The sequence below is a fragment of the Podarcis cretensis genome (assembly GCF_951804945.1).
Source record: "Podarcis cretensis genome assembly, chromosome: 13".
NCBI lineage: Eukaryota > Metazoa > Chordata > Lepidosauria > Squamata > Lacertidae > Podarcis > Podarcis cretensis.
This window is the reverse complement of record NC_137182.1, coordinates 45,302,109-45,323,085: the sequence shown is the minus strand read 5'-3', so window position 1 is coordinate 45,323,085 and position 20,977 is coordinate 45,302,109. Positions and strand designations below refer to the sequence as shown.

The 20,977-nt window shown below is 42.0% G+C and overlaps 1 protein-coding gene and 1 pseudogene across 2 annotated transcripts; one reads left to right on the top strand and one right to left on the bottom strand.

Moving 5' to 3' along the window:
• Positions 1-5,599: 5,599 nt before the first annotated feature.
• LOC307200484 (vomeronasal type-2 receptor 26-like) lies at positions 5,600-14,325 on the top strand (the record flags this gene model as incomplete). Its single annotated transcript, XM_079949022.1, has 6 exons — positions 5,600-5,772; positions 6,556-6,847; positions 7,814-8,668; positions 9,765-9,992; positions 11,158-11,284; positions 13,415-14,325. 6 exons carry the CDS (start codon positions 5,600-5,602, stop codon positions 14,323-14,325), a joined length of 2,586 nt encoding a protein of 861 aa, XP_079805148.1.
• Positions 14,326-17,760: 3,435 nt separating this feature from the next.
• LOC307201646 (vomeronasal type-2 receptor 26-like) lies at positions 17,761-20,596 on the bottom strand (annotated as a pseudogene). Its single transcript has 3 exons — positions 20,427-20,596; positions 19,773-19,899; positions 17,761-18,663 (listed from the first exon to the last, which is right to left on the bottom strand). The product of its transcript is annotated as a vomeronasal type-2 receptor 26-like (transcript).
• Positions 20,597-20,977: the final 381 nt, after the last annotated feature.

Below are 20,977 nucleotides of genomic sequence, written 5' to 3'. Positions count from 1 at the left end.
AAAAGCTTCCCTAAACAGGGCTGCCTTCAGATGTCTTCTAAAAGTCTGGTAGTTGTTTATTTCCTTGACATCTGGTGGGAGGGCATTCCACAGGGTGGGTGCCACTACCGAGAAGGCCCTCTGCCTGGTTCCCTGTAACCTGGCTTCTCGCAGCGAGAGAACTGCCAGAAGTAGGTTTCGTATGTATTTAATTTAAATTATGTACTGCACAAAATTATACTACCACATTTAATAGAAGTGTGAAGACACAATTCTAAGTTATATAAAACAGTATATGGACTGAAACAGATAATTTGAATTTTGAATTTTCCGGAATTTTACAGCGTACTCCTCCAGGCAATAATGTGCATAAATATGCACCTACCAGCATAAACTGTGCATACTAGTGCATTAAAATTGGGGTAGTATCCTCTGAATCTAATATACCAATGTTTAATTGAGAGCATAATGCACTAATAAACCAAAGATAATCTATAAAGATATATATCTGGTTTTTCAAAAATGAATGAATGAAAGAAAATGAGGTTCTTACAAATAATCATTAAAGAGTTCATCAAAAGGATGTTGTTCAAAGGTTATTTCAAAAGAAAACATGTAGAACTGAGAAATGATGCCTGCAATGATGAAGTCTCCTGGCTGATAATACTTGTGACGAACAGAAAGAGGGTAGTTGATGTTGCATTTATTAACAGGAGTATTGCATGACATCAGAGGCAGCAAAACTGATAGCCACACAAAGAACAGTATCTTCACCCATGAAAATGTCTTAATGAATGTCATCTTCTCTGTTTCTATATCAACATTCAAATGTACTTGAGCAGCACAGTCTGATTTGAACGGAGATCCATTTGACTTATTGCAGTGAAAATGATCAGGGATAGTCAGTCTTACCAAATGCTGATTCTCACTAGCCCTGGTTCTTCATGGAAAAGTTATGTCCTGCTAGTTGTTTTCCTATGGTTATCAGAGGTCCTCTGAGATTTCAAGATGAATTAGAAATAATTGTGACCAACTTGATAATTACAGAGCAGATAATTATCGAAGATTTGCAGGTTCTCTGAGACATTGCAGAGGAAAACACCCAGGTGGAGGCATACACAACCTTGTGTGGCTAACTCCCTCCCCCCTGGATTGCACCAGAACCAGAACATTGTTTGCAATGTGTTTTGGGAAAGTTGAAGTTTTGGAGGCAAAAATCCCATTCAGCAGGAGGCTGAGGCAATGGTCTCCCTCTCCCCACTGCATGCATCTCAGGTAGCACACGCTCAGAATTCCATGTGACTGTGCCAGGCCTACTGTTTGCATATGTAGAATATAGCTATAAAAATGTTGAATGCAATCATCTCATTCCCGTAACTTCCATCAGTGGCCATGCAGACATAGGGTGGATTCACACATGAGGCTTCTTGCATTAGGTTACTAAGTAATGGCAGTACTGATTTATAACATCCCTTTAACAATGCAGTACCTGGGTTTTGGCCATCATAGCTCCATTCCCCCCCTCCCCCCCAAAAAAAAATGTCATTCACACCACAGACATTACATTTCTGAGTATCTGTTTTCTCTCTTTTCCTCAGTTTGACATTCAGGTTATTCTCCTCCTCCCTGGAACTGCCTTCTCCTTAATGTTTCTAACTGCCCTGTTCTCTCCTTTTGCTGTGGCAGCACAGATTGGAAGTCCCTCATTGTCCCTTTTGCTCTACACCCTTGATCTGCCCTCCAAACAGTCTCCCCACATCCTGTTTTCCTACTGCCTGAGTGTTCTCTCTCACTCACACCTACTTTCCACGCTGTCTCACTTGCTTCTCTTCTTTTTTCTTTTTTCAAAAGCTGTTTCACCTTTCCTGCTTATCTTGCCTTTCCCCTCTTGCTTTTTCAATGTCTTCTTCGCCCCCCAGGTCCACTGGACTGTGTTATTGGTTGTATGTGTTGCACCTACACCTCAGTGGCCTTGGCTGGAGTCCTCAAGGGTAGGGATGGTAGCCACTGAACATTCAGCCAATAGATTGTCAGCTTGCTCCAACTAGGAAAGAAAAAAAGGCTGCAGGAACAAAGCATAGAGGAAGGATGTGTTGAAGGATCCTCCATTCAAAGGTTGCTTCAGAACAGAAATCACATAAACTTGCAGTGTAAAACTCACACGATTTTCCCAGTTTTTAAAAAAGTTTGTTTTCTGGGAGCAAATAGTACAGAAATGGGCACCAAACTTGTGCTTTATTCTGCTAGGTTTTGGAAAGTGGTTTTTACATTACACTGACAGTGTTGCCTATGGCTGTTCCACAAGTCCTCCATTCATGTTCTAAGCCAGTGTGGTGTAGTGGTTAAGAGCGATAGACTCGTAATCTGGGGAACAGGGTTCGCGTCTCCGCTCCTCCACATGCAGCTGCTGGGTGACCTTGGGCTAGTCACACTTCTTTGAAGTCTCTCAGCCCCACTCACCTCACAGAGTGTTTGTTGTGGGGGAGGAAGGGAAAGGAGAATGTTAGCCGCTTTGAGACTCCTTAAAGGGAGTGAAAGGCGGGATATCAAATCCAAACTCTTCTTCTTCTTCTTCTTCTAAGCATAAAACAATATTTAATAATTATCAATAACAGAAGTGGAACCAGCAACACTTAAAAGCCACTTGGCTTGCTGGGCAGGGGAAAGAAAAGAGACATCTCAGCAGGAATCTAACACAACATAGTGAGTATCCTTGCCTTATGTTACTGATGAAATTGATTGAATTTCATAGTATATTAACTAACCCATTGTGGCAGATAACATTTGGCAGGGAGGGGACTGTCAGCTGAGCTCTGATGGTTCAGGACATCTGAAAGTGGCAGTGAGGCTGCTGCTTTAAAAATCCTCCATGGTAAAGCTATAAGACAGCTGCAAATGTTTGCTCCAACTAGGAAAGAAAAAAAAACTTGCATTAAAAAACTACGGGGAAAGGACCTGTGCAAATGCTACTTCAGAGCAGCCATAACAGAAATTTGCAATGCAAAACTCACATGATTTTCCAGTATGGATTTTTTTTCCTTTTCTTTTTCTGGAAGCAAATGTCAAAGAAATGGGCACCAGAAATGGGCACTTGTGCTGTGTTAGATTTTTTGGAACTGGTTTTCATGTTATGTGAAAGCTCAAATATAACACAGAAATGAACAGTAAGGAAATCATTGGAGGGAAAGTTCACTTCAGTTTTTTTATATTGCAGGATCCATGGAACCCCCTGCTACAAAAGCTCACAGCTTTGGCTGCCATCTATTCCCTTTTAAAACTTACTTTAACCCTTCCTAACAGTTCGCCATAATAGCTGTAGACACCAACATTGGGACAGAATGAACTAATAACTAAGATTTTTAATGGGATATATTATACGTTAAGGGAATGCTAATATTTACTACAGTCAATGTTGTACATCTGATTTTTGAAATGTTGTTTTAAATAATAATAATAATAATAATAATAATAATAATAATAATAATGTTTATTTATACCCCGCCCTCCCCAGCCAAGGCCGGGCTCAGGGCGGCTAACAAGCAATAATAAAAACAAGTTGAATGACTACAACTTAAAAACAAAATTAAAATACAACATTAAAATATTGAAACATTAAAATATTAAAATGTAGCCTCATCGCAAGAGGAGAAAGGAAAAGAAAAGAAAGAGAGGGAGGGAATCAAACTGGCTCCAAGCCAAAGGCCAGGTGGAACAACTCTGTCTTACAGGCCCTGCGGAAAGAAATCAGATCCTGCAGGGCCCTGGTCTCATGAGGCAGAGCATTCCACCAGACTGGAGCCAGAGTTGAAAAGGCCCTGGCTCTGGTTGAGGCTAATCTAACTTCCTTAGGGCCCGGGACCACTAGGGTGTCACTATTTATGGACCTTGAGGCTCTCCATGGGGCATACCGGGAGAGGCGGTCCCGTAGGTACGAGTGTCCTAGGCCGTGAAGGGCTTTAAAGGTCAAAACCAGCACCTTAAATCTGACCCTGTACTCCACCGGGAGCCAGTGCAGCTTGAAAAGCACTGGGTGAATATGTTCCCATTGCAGAGACCCCGTGAGGAGCCTCGCTGCAGCATTCTGCGCCCGCTGGAGTTTCTGGGACAGCTTCAAGGGCAGCCCCACGTAGAGCGAATTACAGTAGTCAAGCCTGGAGGTGACCAGTGGCCAGGTCGGGGCGGGAAAGGTAAGGGACCAACTCCTGTTTCCAAGAGGTGTGATGCTATTAATGTCTTCTTGCTATATTTCTTACACTAAACCATTCCTTTTTCTATGTCGTTATATTTGCTATTCTGTTGTTCTTTTATTATGAAATTGTTCTTGACGCTGTTGATTTTGAGATGTGTTCCTGTATTCTTGTTGTTAGCTACTTGGAGTAAGATTCTTTTAGTGGAAGTGCAGGGTACAAATAAAATTATGAATCAATAATTGACCTGTACTTTCAGTCTTCCCAGGACAGATCTTAAGCTAACCTGTCTATAGTTTCTAGGGCCTTAAGGTCCAGTGAAGCCAAACTCATCTTAAGTGAACTTGGAAGTTTCTGCAATACAGTACTGTGCAGGGAATGAATAGTCTCTGGCAGACATTATAAGATGGGCAACATCTGGCATGGGAAGAGGGAGAGGGTCAATTGGGATGACGAATTGCTCCTTGCTCTCTGGGTATCTCATTACAAATGAACAGAAGTCCAACAGAGAAGATGCAGAACAAAAAAGTTAATAAAGGACCCACAACGGGGAGGAGAGAGGTTCATGGGGATTTATGAAATACCTCCCCTCCTTTTGTTGTTTGAAAACTGTTTGTTAATTTAAATATTCTAAAAATCAATAAATTTATTTTTAAAAAAACCCACAACAACGAAAAATGAACAGAAGTCAGGACTGTAGATAATACATACTTAGGGCTGGTTTTCAACGACATTTAACTCCCTCCACACACATCATTTTTTCAAGGGGATTTCTGACATCATCATATTAATCTGTCAGTTTGTGAATACCAGTGAGACCTGCACAGAGCAAGCTGCGTAACTTCACTTTCAAGTATAATGCATCTAGCATCGTATTTGCTCAAAGGTCCCTGATTGTACAAAGTCGAGAATATGAATATCATCTGCTCCTAACTACTATAGTTACATCCACCTACTTTCCTGCTACAAATTGCACTATCTGGGACCATTAATTCCCATAACTCCATTAGACAACCACATGAGCTGGATGAATGCAGCTGTCACATCTAAGCACCTGTAAATCTCAATGATATTATTATCCTCCCTGTAATTATGAAATTAAGCATGGAAGCTTCGTTTCCACATATCAAGGGATTTACAAATATGAGTTGCATTATTATCAATGAAGATAGGAAGGTGCTGTGAATATTGCCAGTACAATTCCAAGGTGTAACAAGAGATAGTCAGAGATTGGTCAGGCTGATAACAGATGCTTTACACTGCACAATCTGACTCATAAATCAGTGTAGTGTTGACTTAAGTTAAGCTGCCCAGCACAGGATAGGACGTACTGAAAGATAATGTGGGAAGTGGAGAATTTAGGTAGAAGAGGAATTATTTCCTGCAAGATAGTTGGATTTGTACTATTGCCATCAGTGCTTCTGCTTCAGGTGATGTGCAAGATTCCTAACACTAAGTGCAGCATCTGCAGTCCCCTTCCTTTTCTTCACAAGTATTACCAACCAGGAGACCTCATCATTGCTGGTATTATGTCTCAGATCTCCATATTATTCAACTCAATAGACTTTGATAAATGTCCTTCTACTGACCTCTTTGATGACATTGTGTAAGATTTGTTTTGTAAAAACCATATGTTATATTAATTTTCCCTAGGAGTGCCAGACCCATAGATCAGTGGTAGATCCAGTGAATGAGAGAAGGGCAGCTTTCTCTGTCTTTGGCAAATAGTTGCATAATGCCCATATTTATCATCATCTGTTATCTTTTTAGTTGCAGCAGACATGAATCTAATATCAGCAGCTTAAGGAGCATTTCAAGCCCAGTATCTGCCAGAATGTGCAGAGTTTGGGACAGACAGGTCTTGGGCTAAGCCACATTATTACCTGTGCCTTGGAACTCAGTTTGGTGGGGTACAAATCACTCAAGTGAGCCTTAAATATCTTTGGACTGCAATACCTAAAAAACTGTCTTGCCCCATATGAACTAACTGAGACCATGTGATCATCATCTGAGGCCTTTCTTTGTGTGCCCCCTTCACAAGAGATTCAGGGCCTTTTTCTGCAGTGCCCCCCCCCCCCGTAGAATACTCTGCTAAGGGAGGCTCACCTGGTGCCTTTGTTACATTTTTTAAGGAGCCTTATGTATATTTGTGTTTTTATGTTTTAAAAAGGCCTATGATCCTTTGATGAACACCTGTATAGAAATTTAATTTTAAAACAACTAGAATTAAACACCATGGTTTAGAGCTGGAGCCCCTGCATGTTAATATTCCTCCAGATTTACCTGAATTCAGATTGAGCAGTAAGATATTGTTGGTGCAGTTGAGGTGTAGAAATTGTCCTATCCAGAAGGGAACACACTGTGTTACAGCATGTAATTCTCATTTCAGGGTTATGACACAGCTCTACCAACATATCCTGGCATTAGTATTTGCTGTGAAAGAGATCAATGCAAACCTCCAAATGTTACCCAACCTCACCCTGGGCTTCCACATCTATAACAGCCATTTTAGTGCCAGCTGGACCTATCTTGCCTCCTTGGAACTCCTCTCTTCGTACAGCAGATTCATTCCCAACTACAAGTGTGGCTTCCAGAATGAACTAGCAGCAGTCATTGGAGGTCCGAACTCTGATTTTTGTCTTCATATGGCAAGTATACTGAGCAACTACAAGATTCCACAGGTAACATTCTTTCAGAGCACATCTCCTGATAGAAAACTACCCAAACCATTAGGTCTTCTTTTCAGCCAAAATGATGGTACTTTGCAAGCACAGACGATTAGTTGCACCTTTGCAACTGTTACTGTGTTGATCCTTTGTCAGTTGTTTTTAATTTGCTTTCCCCCCTTGTTGCTTAATATAGAATGTTATTAACTGCTGTGGAAATAAATGATGAGGAGCTGGATAGATATCTTCATATAACTAATTGAAATAAGCTGGCTGAGGGACTACAGTAAGGTGTCCTGCAGATGTTATTGAAATCCAACTTTCATCAGCCCCAGCCAGCAAGGGCTACCTACTCATAGATTATGGGAGTTCCCATCCTACAATGGAATATGGTGGAAGTCCTGTTTGACCAGCGTAATGTAAGAAATGGCACTATCATGAAAGGTAACTGAGCATTATTGCTTGAGCAGATTGCCACAACCCTCGAGCAGCATGTACTTTGTGCTACTACAATTTCACTGGTGAGAACATTTTTCTACGTTTAGTGGATTGCTCATTCTTTAATGTTCTCTTAAGTTTGAGGAAGTTTGAGGAAAACCTGGACAAGATCCCATGTCAGCAGCACTCCCTCAAAACAAAATCTGAAATCTAGAATGTATTTTAACTGCAGTCAATACAAGTTAGAATGTTATTAACTGACTTGGAAATAAATAGTGAGGAGCTAGATATCTTAATACAAATTATTGAAATAAAGTGCCTGAGGGACTACAGTAAGGTGTCCTGCAGATGTTATTGAAATCCAACTTTCACCAGCACCAGTTTGAGGAAAACCTGGACAAGATCCCATGTCAGCAGCACTCCCTCAAAACAAAATTTGAAATCTAGATTGTATTTTCACTGCAGTCAATACAAGTTAACATAGAAAACCACTGTACACTTAAACAAAATTTCTCATCTCCTCATTTCCTGTATTTGATTTAGCTCATCTATGGTCCTGCTCCAATGAGAAATAGTAAAACTGAAGTTGCTTTCCTTAACCAAATGTTCCCAAGTATAGACCATCAATATGAAGGGATTCTCATGTTACTGCTACACTTTGGATGGCTATGGACTGGTGTGTTGATTGTGAATGATGAGAATGGAGAGAGGTTTCTACAGAGCGTGGTTCCAAAATTTATTCTGAGAGGTATCTGCTTTGATTTCATAGGAAGATTTCCATCAATTTCTTATTCTACTGGTCTTATGGACTCTGTTGCAGATGGGCTGAAGACATTTAATGTTGCCATGAGCAGTACTGCTAATGTGTTGATCATTCATGGGGAAATTGATTCCATGACACTTTTGATAATGCTTCCTGCTGTGACAGAATATGAAGATATACCAATAAAGGCTAAAGGGAAAGTTTGGGTTATGACAGTACAGATGGATTTCACATCACTTCCCTTTCAGAGAGATCAGGACATAGACTTCCTCCATGGTACTCTATCCTTCACAATTCACTCAAAGGAGGTCTTGGGATTCCAGGAATTTGTTCAGATGAGAAATCCAATCTTGGAAAAAGAAGATGGCTTTATGAGGATATACTGGGAAAAGACATTTCAGTGTCATTTCCCTGACTCTGAGGGAAATACGCAGGATGGAGATATTTGCACTGGGGAGGAGAAGCTGGAGACTCTTCCTGGCTCTATTTTCCCAACAAGCATGACTGGCCACAGCTATAGCATCTACAATGCAGTCTATGCTGTGGCACACGCTCTGCATGCCATGCATTCATCTAAGTTGAAGCGCAGAGTGGATGAAGGGCGGCTGAAGCTTTGGAATCAACAGATGTGGAAGGTAATAACATGAGCACAATAAGGCAGGAATGCTCACCATGTCAGGTTTGGCAAGGCTTTCCAACACAAGAGAAGTCTGGCTGGAAGCCGTTTTACTTTCTGATTTATCAAGCAATCACCGGGCCTTGCAGCTCGGCTTCTATAACACATCAGTCATTGTCTGAGTCAGTTGCTGCACTGAACGTCCGTCGTCTCCCAAGGCAGCCTAAATTCCACCTCTGGGTCCCTCTCTTTCTCATCCTGCGCATTGCTCCTACCATATTCTTTCTCCTAGTTTTGGGGGAGTCTGGTTCTGTCAACCTCCCCTTCTTCTGGCATGGATCCTAATGGTCCCCCTCCTCCTGTAGCTTGCTCTGTGGTATTTTGACATTCCATAGGCTGCATTCCAGAGCTTATCTCTTCCTGACTGTGCAAAGGATTCAAGCTCCTGCTTCCCCCAGCTTGCTCTCTCTCCTGTTCAGATTCTTCACTTTCTGCCAGAGTGACAGCATCCCTGACACACCATAACCCTGGGAATAATAATAGAAACAAAAAATCCAGAGTGTTTGGAAAGTTTCTTTTTTTTATCAGGGGTGGCTAGTATCTAAAGACCAAATTACATGTGACATTGAAATCCTAGCTCACTGTTGTGTCAATCTGTTCTACATCTGCCAAGAGAAGCTGCTAGGGACCTCACTCAGGACTGTGACTGACTCACACTGAATGGGACTTTCATCTTACTAATAGGAGATTATACCAGAAGTTTCCATTTAATACCAAATGGCAGCTGCTTCAGAAGGATCTCTCCCCCCTCCCCCCTCCCTCATTGCTGTTCATGAAAAGATCTTATTAAAATAAAACCCTTACTGAAATTAAATACCCATATGTATGTAGAGAAAGAGAGTATATAGGAAGCTATTGTTCTGCATTCACTTACTTTGGGACATAAGAACATCCTGCTGGACCAGGACATCTAGTCCAGCATCCATTGCTGGTCTTTATGAGTCTTTTGAAGGGCCAATTGCTCATATCCCTCAAGAAGGAAAGTTCATCATCAACCTGTTATATTTACTTATGAAATGCCCTTTGTTTCCCATCTTTTCCCCTGCCCAATTTAGCTCAGCCGCTTGGTGAGAAATAGCTTCTTTAATAATAGTGCTGGGGAAAAAGTTTATTTCAACCAACATGGAGAACTAGAGGCTGCATTTGATATAATAAACTGGGTGACATTCCCAAACCGGTCCATTCTTAGAGTGAGAGTTGGAGGAGTAGACCCACGGGAACCCCTGAGCAAAGAGTTCACCATTCATGAGGATGCCATTGTATGGCCCAGCAGGTTTAACCAGGTTTGACTCCAGACACATTTTTGCGGGCTTTATCTAAATGTCACTTTGCCAGTCTTCAAGAGTTGTCATGGAAATACTTCTGTCTCCAGTCCTTTCCCTGTTCATCTCTATTTATTCACTGTCAGGCAGGCTCACAGCCTCTTCAGCATACCCCCAACCTAACTGTGCTATTGCTAATCATGCCTGCCATGTCTGCATGTTGGATGGCACATTTGAAAATGTTTGTTTACCTATGCATATAGCCATCTATTTATTGGGACTCAATGTAATGAAGATCCTGCTCATACAGCTTTCTTATTGCAGAGATCACACATGCATACAACTCTGTGAGAACTAGTGCATGATGGCATTTAGGACTTTGTTTTTTATTTTTGTTTATCCTGTGTAGTTCTTTGTATTTATTTCCATTTATTGTCAGATGTCTTCTGACTGCTATGTATCAGGGTGATTAATGAAATAAATTACTATAATCATAATATGATTAGATGTTCTAGGACATTGCTTTTCTTGCCTTCCTTGCAACATGAATAGGAACAAAGGTAGCTCTCTTAGACCAAGTCAATCCATTGACCCATCTAGCTCAATACTGACACTGACTGGCAGCTGGTCTCTGGGGTTGAAGACCAAGGTCTTTCTGAACCCTAGCTGGAGACACCTGGGATTGAACTGCATGCAAAGCAGATTCTCTGCCGTTGATCTATGACCCTTCTCCTAAGGCAGGGATGGGGAACCTTCAGCCCTCTGGATGTTTCTGAACTGCAACACTCATATTCCCAACAAGCTTAGCCAATACCTGAAGGTCTTCCAAACCTTCCCTAAGGAATGCAGATGTTGGAGTCACCACGTCTTGCTTTATCACACTCTACATGTTCTGTGTATCCACTCTAATTTATGTTTTAGGTCTCAAATCTTCACCAGGAAAATTTTTGAAATCATGTTAATTTAAATAGGTTTAACTTGTAATCCAGTGTACAAGTAAAGAAGTCCCAAGCAACACCAAAGAGATTCATTGAAGAAAGGCAGAAAATTATAGCAAAATACCTGTCATTGCCTCTATTTATGCCAAACCCAAGGCAACTCTGCCAATTCTGGGGGTGGGGGTGAACAATCTGTGCTATACAAATTTGGAAACCAGGACCTGCTTTCCTCTATCTTTTATGTACAGGCACTACCCATTTCTCTTTGTAATGACCATTGCCATTTGGGTTACAGTAGAACCAAGAAGGAAGGGAAGCCATTTTGCTGCTATGATTGCCTTGCCTGTCCAGAAGGGAAGTTCTCAAACCAGAAGGGTAAGATGTGTTGTGGTAATCTTTCACAAATGGCTTAATCTTGGGATGTTTAATCTCCTTACCTACTTACTTACTTACTTACTTACTTACTTACTTACTTTGCATGAGTGGCAATCAATGCCAGCTAGCAGGACATGGCTGCATGGGCAAACTGAGGTGCAACCAATCAATGTTCTTAACAAAAACAACTCTGCATCTTTTCTATCAAACTACCTTGCATATTTCATAAACCTCCCCTTCTCATCCAACCAACAGCTCAACCTGACATTATGGACTTGCAAACACAAAACAGCTATTTGTGTTTGTGGCGGGGGGGGGGGGGGCGTGGCGCGATTCATATCCCTCCCTATTTCTATCAAGAAGGCCAAGACCATGGGTAGACAAACTAAGGCCCGGGGGCCAGATCCGGCCCAATCGCCTTCTAAATCCAGCCCATGAACGGTCCGGGAATCAGTGTGTTTTTTCATGAGTAGAATGTGTCCTTTTATTTAAAATGCATCTCTGGGTTATTTGTGGGGCATAGGAATTTGTTCATTCCCCCCCCCAAAAAAAAAATATAGTCTGGCCTCCCACAAGGTCTGACGGACAGTGGACCGGCCCCCTGCTGAAAAGGTTTGCTAGCCCCTGGCCAACACAGTGTGTATGTGGTTCTTAGGCACCCCCATCCATGCTATAATCAGACCCAGAACCAGTGGCGGAGCAAGCCGATCGGTTGCCTGGGGCAGCGCACGTACCCTGTGCCCAGGGGCGGGGCCAGCCACCCACAGTCTGCCTGCCTCCTCCCACTCAGCTGCCCTACAGCTGAGGGGGAGGTGGCGGGCGGACCGTTTGGGGCAGCACAAAGCCTGTGGGCACACAAGCCACTATGTCACTCCCAGGAGAGATGCATGACTTGGGCATGCTGCAGGCCCTGCAGGGAGTGCTGCCTGCCATTTTGTCACCCCTTCCCACCTCAGTGGTGACACCCGGGGTGGCCTGCCCCCACCGTCCCCCCCTTTCTCTGCCCCTGCCCAGAACTGCTTAGTTTCAGCAAGGCGGTTTTGGGGTTTGTTAAGAAATAGAATTTACAGGGTTTATCAGGAATATTCTAGATAAGAGAATATAGTTAGATACAGATTACATTCCGGTATAACTATTGATATGTAAGCATTAAGCAATCGGTGCCAAGAGCTTGGTAGAAATAATGAACCACTCTATGCAGAAGTAGTAAAAAAGTTAGTACTGAAGAGCCTATCTGTCAGCTACGTTCCTTCACTGACAGGGAATGAGAACACTGGCATAGAAAGAGAGCAGATAAGAATGGAATGCAGACGGGAGGGAGAAGCAGCAGGGAGCAGCCGTAACTTGATCTCTGGGCACAGGGATAATGGAAGGGAGAGCCAGAGTGAAAGAATGCAGCTTGCCAGGCCCAGGAATACCGTCAGTGTCCTCTCCAAAATCTCGTAGCATCACGAGACTTTATGAGAAGCATGAAAAGGAAAGGAAGAGAAGGTGGGGGTTTTCCTGTTGGGAGAAAAGCTGGTGGAGCTTAGTTCCGGCAACTGTGCTATCTGAGGATGATGGAGGTTAGCTGAGTTCCGACCTGGTTTGTTCGTTTGTTTGAAAAATAAATCTGAAATAATTGCCTGCCTGAGTTGTCTTGTGTTTGTGGGAGAGACCCAAGCCATTACACTATCTGATTTAGCTCGGAGCCTAGGACTGATTTCTGATTCAGAAAAGAAGCTTTGCACCTCCTCTATTATTATGTGGAAATTACAAATGAACTATACCCCCCCCCCCCAATTTCCAGACAGATGAGTGAAATTCACAGGCAGGTGAGGTGGTTTTTTGTGTACGTGTCCTGGCACATTTGAAATTATAGGCCGAAAACTTGAGGTTCCACAACTACCATCTCTGAGTACAGTATCCTCAAAATATAATTGCATAAGAAAGATGGATATATTTTTTTCAATGATTTTTTTCAATTATCTATCTAGCATCCATCTTCCTAGGTTTTGTAAAATTAATCTGGTTACCCCAAATGCCCACTCATTGTGATATTTTCTCTCTCTTTTTGCCTTGATTATTCTACTGCAAATAGGGTTTCCATATTCCACTACAAATAGGGTTTCCTCATGTTTTCTTTTTCAGACATGGATGACTGTTTGCAATGTCCTGAAGATCAGTATCCAAACAATGCCCGTAATGCATGCATTCCAAAATTCATAATCTTCCTCACTTTTGGTGAACCTTTGGGAATCTCTTTGGCAGTATTGGCTCTTTCCTTTTCATTTATTACAGCTTCAGTGCTTGGCATCTTTGTTAAGCTTAAAGACACTCCCATTGTCAAGGCCAACAACTGGAATCTCACCTACACTCTTCTCATTTTCCTCCTGCTCTCCTTCCTTTGTGCTTTGCTGTTCATTGGCCAACCCCAGAAACTGACGTGTCGTCTTCGACAAACTGCTTTCGGCATTATCTTCTCAGGAGCGATATCTTGTGTTCTGGCCAAAACCACCATTGTTGTTCTAGCTTTCATGGCCACCATGCCTGGATCCAAAATGAGGAAATGGTTGGGGAACAGACTGGCTGCTTCCATTGTTCTTTCCTGCTCCCTGATTCAAGTCACTATTTGTACTGTGTGGCTCTCAACCTCTCCCCCATTCCCAGATTTCAACATGCACTCAGTTATGAAAGAAATTGTTCAAGAATGTAATGAGGGCTCAGTCACCATGTTCTACTGTGTTTTGAGCTACATGGGCTTCCTGGCCACTGTCAGCTTCACTGTGGCTTTCCTAGCCCGTAAGTTGCCTGATAGTTTCAATGAAGCCAAATTTATCACCTTTAGCATGTTGGTCTTTTGCAGTGTTTGGCTGACCTTTGTCCCAACTTACCTGAGCACCAAGGGTAAATATATGGTTGCCGTGGAGATTTTCTCCATCTTGGCCTCCAGTGCTGGCTTACTGCTTTGTGTCTTTTCTCCAAAGCTCTACATCATTGTGTTCAGACCTGAGTTGAACAACAAGGAACAGCTAAGAAGAAGAAACATTGAAATATTCTAAATCATTTGGCCCTGGCCCATTTTAAATTAGCAACGAGAATTAAGGAATTAAGTTAGTGAGATGCATCTCATTCCTATGGCCTTTCAAACTGTAAGGGAGGGTAATTGTTTCCGTTTGTTATTATGGTATGTATTTTTGTGTTTTTATTTTGTAAACCACCCTGTGATCTTTGGATGAAGGGCAGTATAGAACTTAATAAAGAAAAATAATATTAAATAAATAATACACATGGGCCTAATCATGCTGAAATTTATTGGACTGAGTCCTATGATACTGTTGCATTTTTATTTATTTACTCTATCTAAAATGCAATATAAACTGCAGTTTGGATCTGGAATGAGTCATGTTTAGAGTAGACCTACTAAAACAAATCAAACATAGATTAGTCCTATTGATGTACGACATTTAAGTTTAATTGATCGCACAATATATAGTCAAAAGAAAATATACCGTATTTTTCTATCTATAACATGTAGATTTTTTCTCCTAAAAAGGAAGGGGAAATGTCTGTGTGTGTTATTGAGCAAATGTGTGGTCCCTGGAGGAGTGCAGGGGCAACTAAACAGGCAAAAATCAAATCACACGAAACGGAGAAGGGAAGCCAGAAAAGAGGAAGCTGCTGCTTTCCTGCATTCTGCCTCAGGCTCTTACTGCCCATCCACTTCTGTTTCTTTGCTGTGTTTGCTCAAACAGAACAAAGAGCAGGGAAAGCCCCTCCCCTCCAGGCAAGCAGAGGGGAAAGCAGAGCGTCCTTCCTTCTAATTCCTCTCCGTGCTCCGCTGCTGCTGCTGCTGCGTCTAGGGACTCGCAGGCAGCTGGAAAACATGCAGGTGTGTGGGGGGGGGGAGAGAGAAAGAGCTGGCTGGCTTGGGTGGGTGGGCGGGTGGAAACTTTTGCCTTCCTTTCCTCCCTCCCGTTAAATCCCTCTCCTGCATTCTTAGCCAGCTGCTTCTCTGCACACCCCTCTCGTGCTCCTTGTCCCTTCTGTGTTTTTCCTTCCCTCCCCACTTAAAATGTGGTTACAAAGCATGGATCCACATGGATCCTCAGGATCTTTGCATTGGGTCACCCCAAATTCACCATCAGATCACATAGCATGTCCATGGCTACAGCCTGCACCAAAAAAATCACACACCCACTGTTGCCTGGGGCTGCAATGGTGCAAAAACGTGGTTACAAAGCATGGATCCACATGGATCCTCAGGGTCTTTGCATTGGGTCACCCCAAATTCACCATCAGATCACATGTCTGTGGCCACAGCATGAAGCACAAAAATGATACATCCACTGTTTCATTCAGAATTCCCCCCCCTTGTTTTCCTCCTCTAAAAACGATGTGTGTGTTATGGTCAGGTGCGTGTTATAGAGCGAAAAATACGGTACATGTGAAACTCATATTAGGCTAGATTCAGACTCACATAGTAGCACTTAATGTTGACGGAAGTCAGTTAAACTACTACAACTATCTGGATTGAAACCTCTTTATTTCATTGACAGAAGCAGCAGACTACTTATGTAACTTCCAGAAAAATAATCCTTACTTGTTGCTGTAATAGCTTGTGTGGAGAAATGCTGAATATTTGTCAGTTAGTTTAAGTTCTGTACTTTGGAAAAGATTTATGTGGCTTCTGCTGATGACAGTGTACAAGTGTTGAAGTCTGAGACTTGTGCTGTCAACTGTATTGCAGGCCTGAGTTTCTTTTTTTCTACCCAGTAGCTGCTAAACCTAGGCTGGATCAACATTGATCTGTTTAGTGTTACTAGAACAATATTAGTTATGTCATTCTAAAATGTCACAGGGCACACTTGTTAATTAAAGCATTTTTAACTTGGGTTGTTTTACTGGTTTCTCTGCAGCACCCACTGGAGTCACCTTTTAATAATGCACCATGAACATTAAAAGTAGGACGTCATTTGGCCATATACAGTATCAAAAACATTCCTTAACCCTTAATGTTAAAAATCATGAGTGTACATCCATCCCAGGATGTGAGTGAATTTGACTAGGGTGATTTAGGGAAATTGTTCTGAGGTATAAGTCTATTTGAAGCTGGTGTCAGCAACAACATCTCTTTATTATTATTATTTATTATTATTATTATTATTAGCATCACACCTCTTGGAAACAGCAAAAATAACCACTAATCTAACCAAAACACCCTGCTGACTATATGGTGGCTGAAATAAATCATGAAGATTCAGTATCATACAAGCCGGAGCATTATACAAAAGCTTTGCTCCACAACCAGGCTGTTCAGGGGAAGAACACAAGATGAAATGATTTGCTAGATGAAATGCACTCACCAGCAGAGCTAAACATGTTGCTGCGTGCAGACTTTTCTGGCCTTCAAGCAATGAGAACAGGGCTTGGGAATTCCAGATCTGGGAGCTGAATATGATGCTGATATTTGGAATCTTACCCAGGTAAAACCCTTTATAGCCAGCTCCACACCCAGAGTTCTTTTCCCTCACTGGAATGTGTCCTTGAACTCTGGTAATGCCCCTTACTTGACTTGTGAGTGTGTGCAGGTACTAGTGTACTGTACAAATGCAAAAATTACATTTGTTGCTGCTCACTCTTTTGCCTCTGGACCCATGTGTGAGAAGCAGGTGGAAGGTTGCTCCGGAACTTTTTTCTCGTTTCCTTTTGTAAAAGGTTCAACCTCCCGCTCCCCCATTTGAACTCTAAATCTGTCCTAGGTTCTCCCTCCCTCGACACTCTGGAGCAGATATTGGGAGGGTATGAGGCCCACCCAGTGTGTGGAGAAGGGAGAAAATGCATTATACGAGCAGAAAAGCTTGCACTCATGGGATGAAGCAGTTGGATACAACACACAGAGTTGTGGCAGGAGTTTTCTGGAGCTGGGAGCTTTGAATCTCCACAGAGCAACTAGTCAAACGATATGGCCCATTTGCATGCAGGCAGACAAAATAAATTTCCCACAAATCCTGAGCTATGTATAACTTGGATTTATTGTTTGTACTGTTGCATTCAGGAAACAAATGGCAATGCTGTGGCATTCAAAATGGAAGGGCAGGCTTATATTCTTGGGTTGGCTATATGTTGTTGGGCTGCCGGATGTGGGGGGGGGGGGATAATGAATTAACATAGGTTAGCTCCAAAGAGGGGGTATCTTCATATCCACTCAAGATGGCAGAAAATTATGCCACTACATTTGGCAAACCAAAGGAAGAAAGCTTTGGCTCCCATATCTTGTTTGGTTGGCAGACTTGGGATAGGGAGTTGATATTAACATAGGATGGTTCCTACATTCAATCCATATGTTGCAATATATATGTACTGCCTAATGAGGGAATAAAGGGAGAAACTGTAATCAAAACTGCTATCCAGTTGATCTAATCAGTTGTGGCTGGCTTAAATCCTTTGCATAGATTCAAATTTAGATGGACCAGGGCCATAGAATTGTAGGTGTTTTACTGATTTATTCTTCTTAACTGGTCCTTCTTGTTCAGCTCTGGCTTCATCACAATAATATAACATTTTGGGGAAAAGATACAGCCTAGTAAACCAGCACTGGAGGCCAAGATGGAGAAAATCTCCACAGCCACCATATTTTTTTCCTTTTGTGCTTAAATAAGTTGGAACAAAGGACAGCCACACACTGCAAAATACCAGCATGCTGAAGGTGATAAACTTGGCTTCATTAAAGCTGTCAGGTAACTTCCTGGCTAGGAAGGCTACAGAGAAGCTGACAATGGCCAGCAAGCCCATAAACCCCAAGACACAGTAGAACATGGTGACAGACCCTTCATTACATTCCAGAACAATTTCTTTACTCATTGAATGCATGTCTAAAGCTGGAAATGGGGGAGAGGTTGCCAGCCACACAGTACAAAGAGCAGCCTGAACCAAGGAACAGGAAAGAACAATGGAGGTGGCCTGTTGTTTCCCCACCCATTTCCTCATGCTGGAACCTGGTTTGGTGACCATGAAGGCAAGGACCACAATGATTGTCTTTGTCAACACAGAAGAAACTGCCACTGAAAAGATGGTGCCAAAAGCTGTTTGTCGAAGGAGACAGGTCACTTTCTTGGGTCGACCGATGAATAGCAAAGCACAAAGGAAAGCAAGCAAGAGGGAGGTGAGGAGAGTGTAGGAGAGGTTGCGGTTGTTGGCTTTGACTATGGGAGTGTCCCGGTGCCTAATGAAAATCCAAAGCACCAAAGCTGCAACGAAGGACAAGGAAAGAGCAAAACAGGCCAAAGAGATCCCCAGGGGTTCCCCATAAGACAAGAAATGGATGACCTTTGGCACGCATGAATCCTTTTCCACATTTGGGTAATGATCCGGCGGGCATTGAAAGCATTCATCCATGTCTGAAAAAGAAATGCCGTAGGAGCACCACTACATGCATAATACTAAAATGATCAAAATGGAAACAAGAAACCTTAAATAAGGGTTGCCAGCTTCAAATCTTAAAAACAATTTGCCACACTTCTCATGTAATTATATTATTAGCAAAATGCTGTATTCAATTCCCACGCACCCCCAAATGTTAGGACCTAACATGACATCTGAAGCTCTATATTATCACTTACTGTCCGGATTCTAGCAGATTTTACTTGTTCACATTTTTAAACATCCCAACATTATTTGAACTTCTCATTCTAACATGTTGACTGGAGCAAGGTTGTATTTCAGTTTTATCGCATCTCCGAATTGTGAAAAATGATTCTTGGGTCTTGTTTTTAAGACAGAGAGAGGCTGTCGCACCCTTAGCTTTCCCCTGAAGTTCTTTCACATTTCTGAAGGTTTCTGTTTTTTCATCATCATCATCAATCTTTATTACGGTCCAGAGACCCAACAAATCGTTAGCTGTTTTTTCAGTTTTTGATACCTCCTTCGTCTGAGTAATTACCAACTGTCAATGGCTTGGACTGATATCATTGAATATATCAGGCTGTATCCCCATATCAGGAACCACAACCTTCACCGAATTCTGAACAATTTTCCTGAATTTTCTGAACAACTGAACACCACAAGGGAACTGCGTGTCTGAATATCTTAGTGTCCGTATATTTGAAAGGCTCTATACATGATGTCTCTTACCTGTCTGGTTGGAAATCTTCCCTTCTGGACATAATACACAATCATAGCACATTTCCCTGAAGTTCTTTCACATTTCTGCAGGTTTCTGTTTTTTCATCATCATCAGAGACCCAACAAATCCAGAGACCCAACAAATCGTTAGCTGTTTTTTCAGTTTTTGATACCTCCTTCATCTGAGTAATTACCAACTGTCAATGGCTTGGACTGATATCATTGAATATATCAGGCTGTATCCCCATATCAGGAACCACAACCTTCACCGAATTCTGAACAATTTTCCTGAATTTTCTGAACAACTGAACAACACAAGGGAATTCCGTGTCTGAATATCTTAGTGTCCGTATATTTGAAAGGCTCTATACATGATGTCTCTTACCTGTCTGGTTGGAAATCTTCCCTTCTGGACATAATACACAATCATAGCAGCAAAATGGTTTCCCTTCCTTCTTTATTTTTTGATAACCCAAAGGACAATTGGCATTACAAAGAGAAAGAGGCTGGGCCTGTCCACAAATGAAAGAGGATCATGGCTTCTTTTTTTTTGCAATATTGTGTGTCCAAAATGTATACTTGCAGAACGATCTGCTTGAACTGTTGCATTACCAGCACCAAAACTGGGCAGTGTATATGGATGTCCTGGGTTGCTCAGATGAAAAGACATCCTTCTTGACCTCACTGATGTGGTCCAAAGGAAAGCAGAGCAATATGTCACATATTTGTGTAGGGAAAGGAAACCAACAAGCCCCATTGTGATAAAAGGAATCCTTATGCAGCCTTCCCCTACATGAATATGGCCCACTGTAAATCTATCAAGTTTTACTTTTTTTTCAGGTGGTATATTTGGTGATTGTGGTGCAAGAGTGGATTTAATGAGTGTCACTTAATTGGCAAAACATGGAAGATCTCTACACCCATGCCCTCACTTCTACACTAAGCACATGGATATACAAAGCACAAAGCTAGGTCAGTATCTGAATTGCGAATCGTTGTAGAAGTGATGAATAGGCTACAAAATATGAATTTATCTCACCTGGTTAAACCTGCTGGGCCACACAATGGCTTCTTCACAAATGCTGAATGCTTCTTCTTGGGGAGCCATGGGGTCGATCTTTCCAACTTTCACCCTCCGAAAGGACTGGTTTGGAAATGTAACCCAGTTTATAATATCAAATCCAGACTCTAACTCTCCATTTTGGTTGAAGGAAACTTTCCCCCCATCGCTATTATTAAATGAAATGCTTTTAACAAAGTGGTTGAGCTGTTTGGGGGGAAAGAATCGATAGAATCAGAGAGAAATTAAAAGAAAGCAAATTCATAAGCATATACAAAAGGCTGGTGATCATTCACAATTGATTCCTGAACTGTTTAAAGCTTTATACCAAGGAAGAATGGATACGGAGAGAGGAAGAGCCCTACAGGCCACCTTGAGCTTATTGCAAGAACGTTGAGAGATACATACAATAAACAGAAAGAGTATTAAACTACAATAATAAAATGTAACAGTGGTACTAATGAAGGAAGTGACTGATCAGCAGTGGAGCAGGTCAGAATGGTATAGCCACCACTACATTTATAACTGTG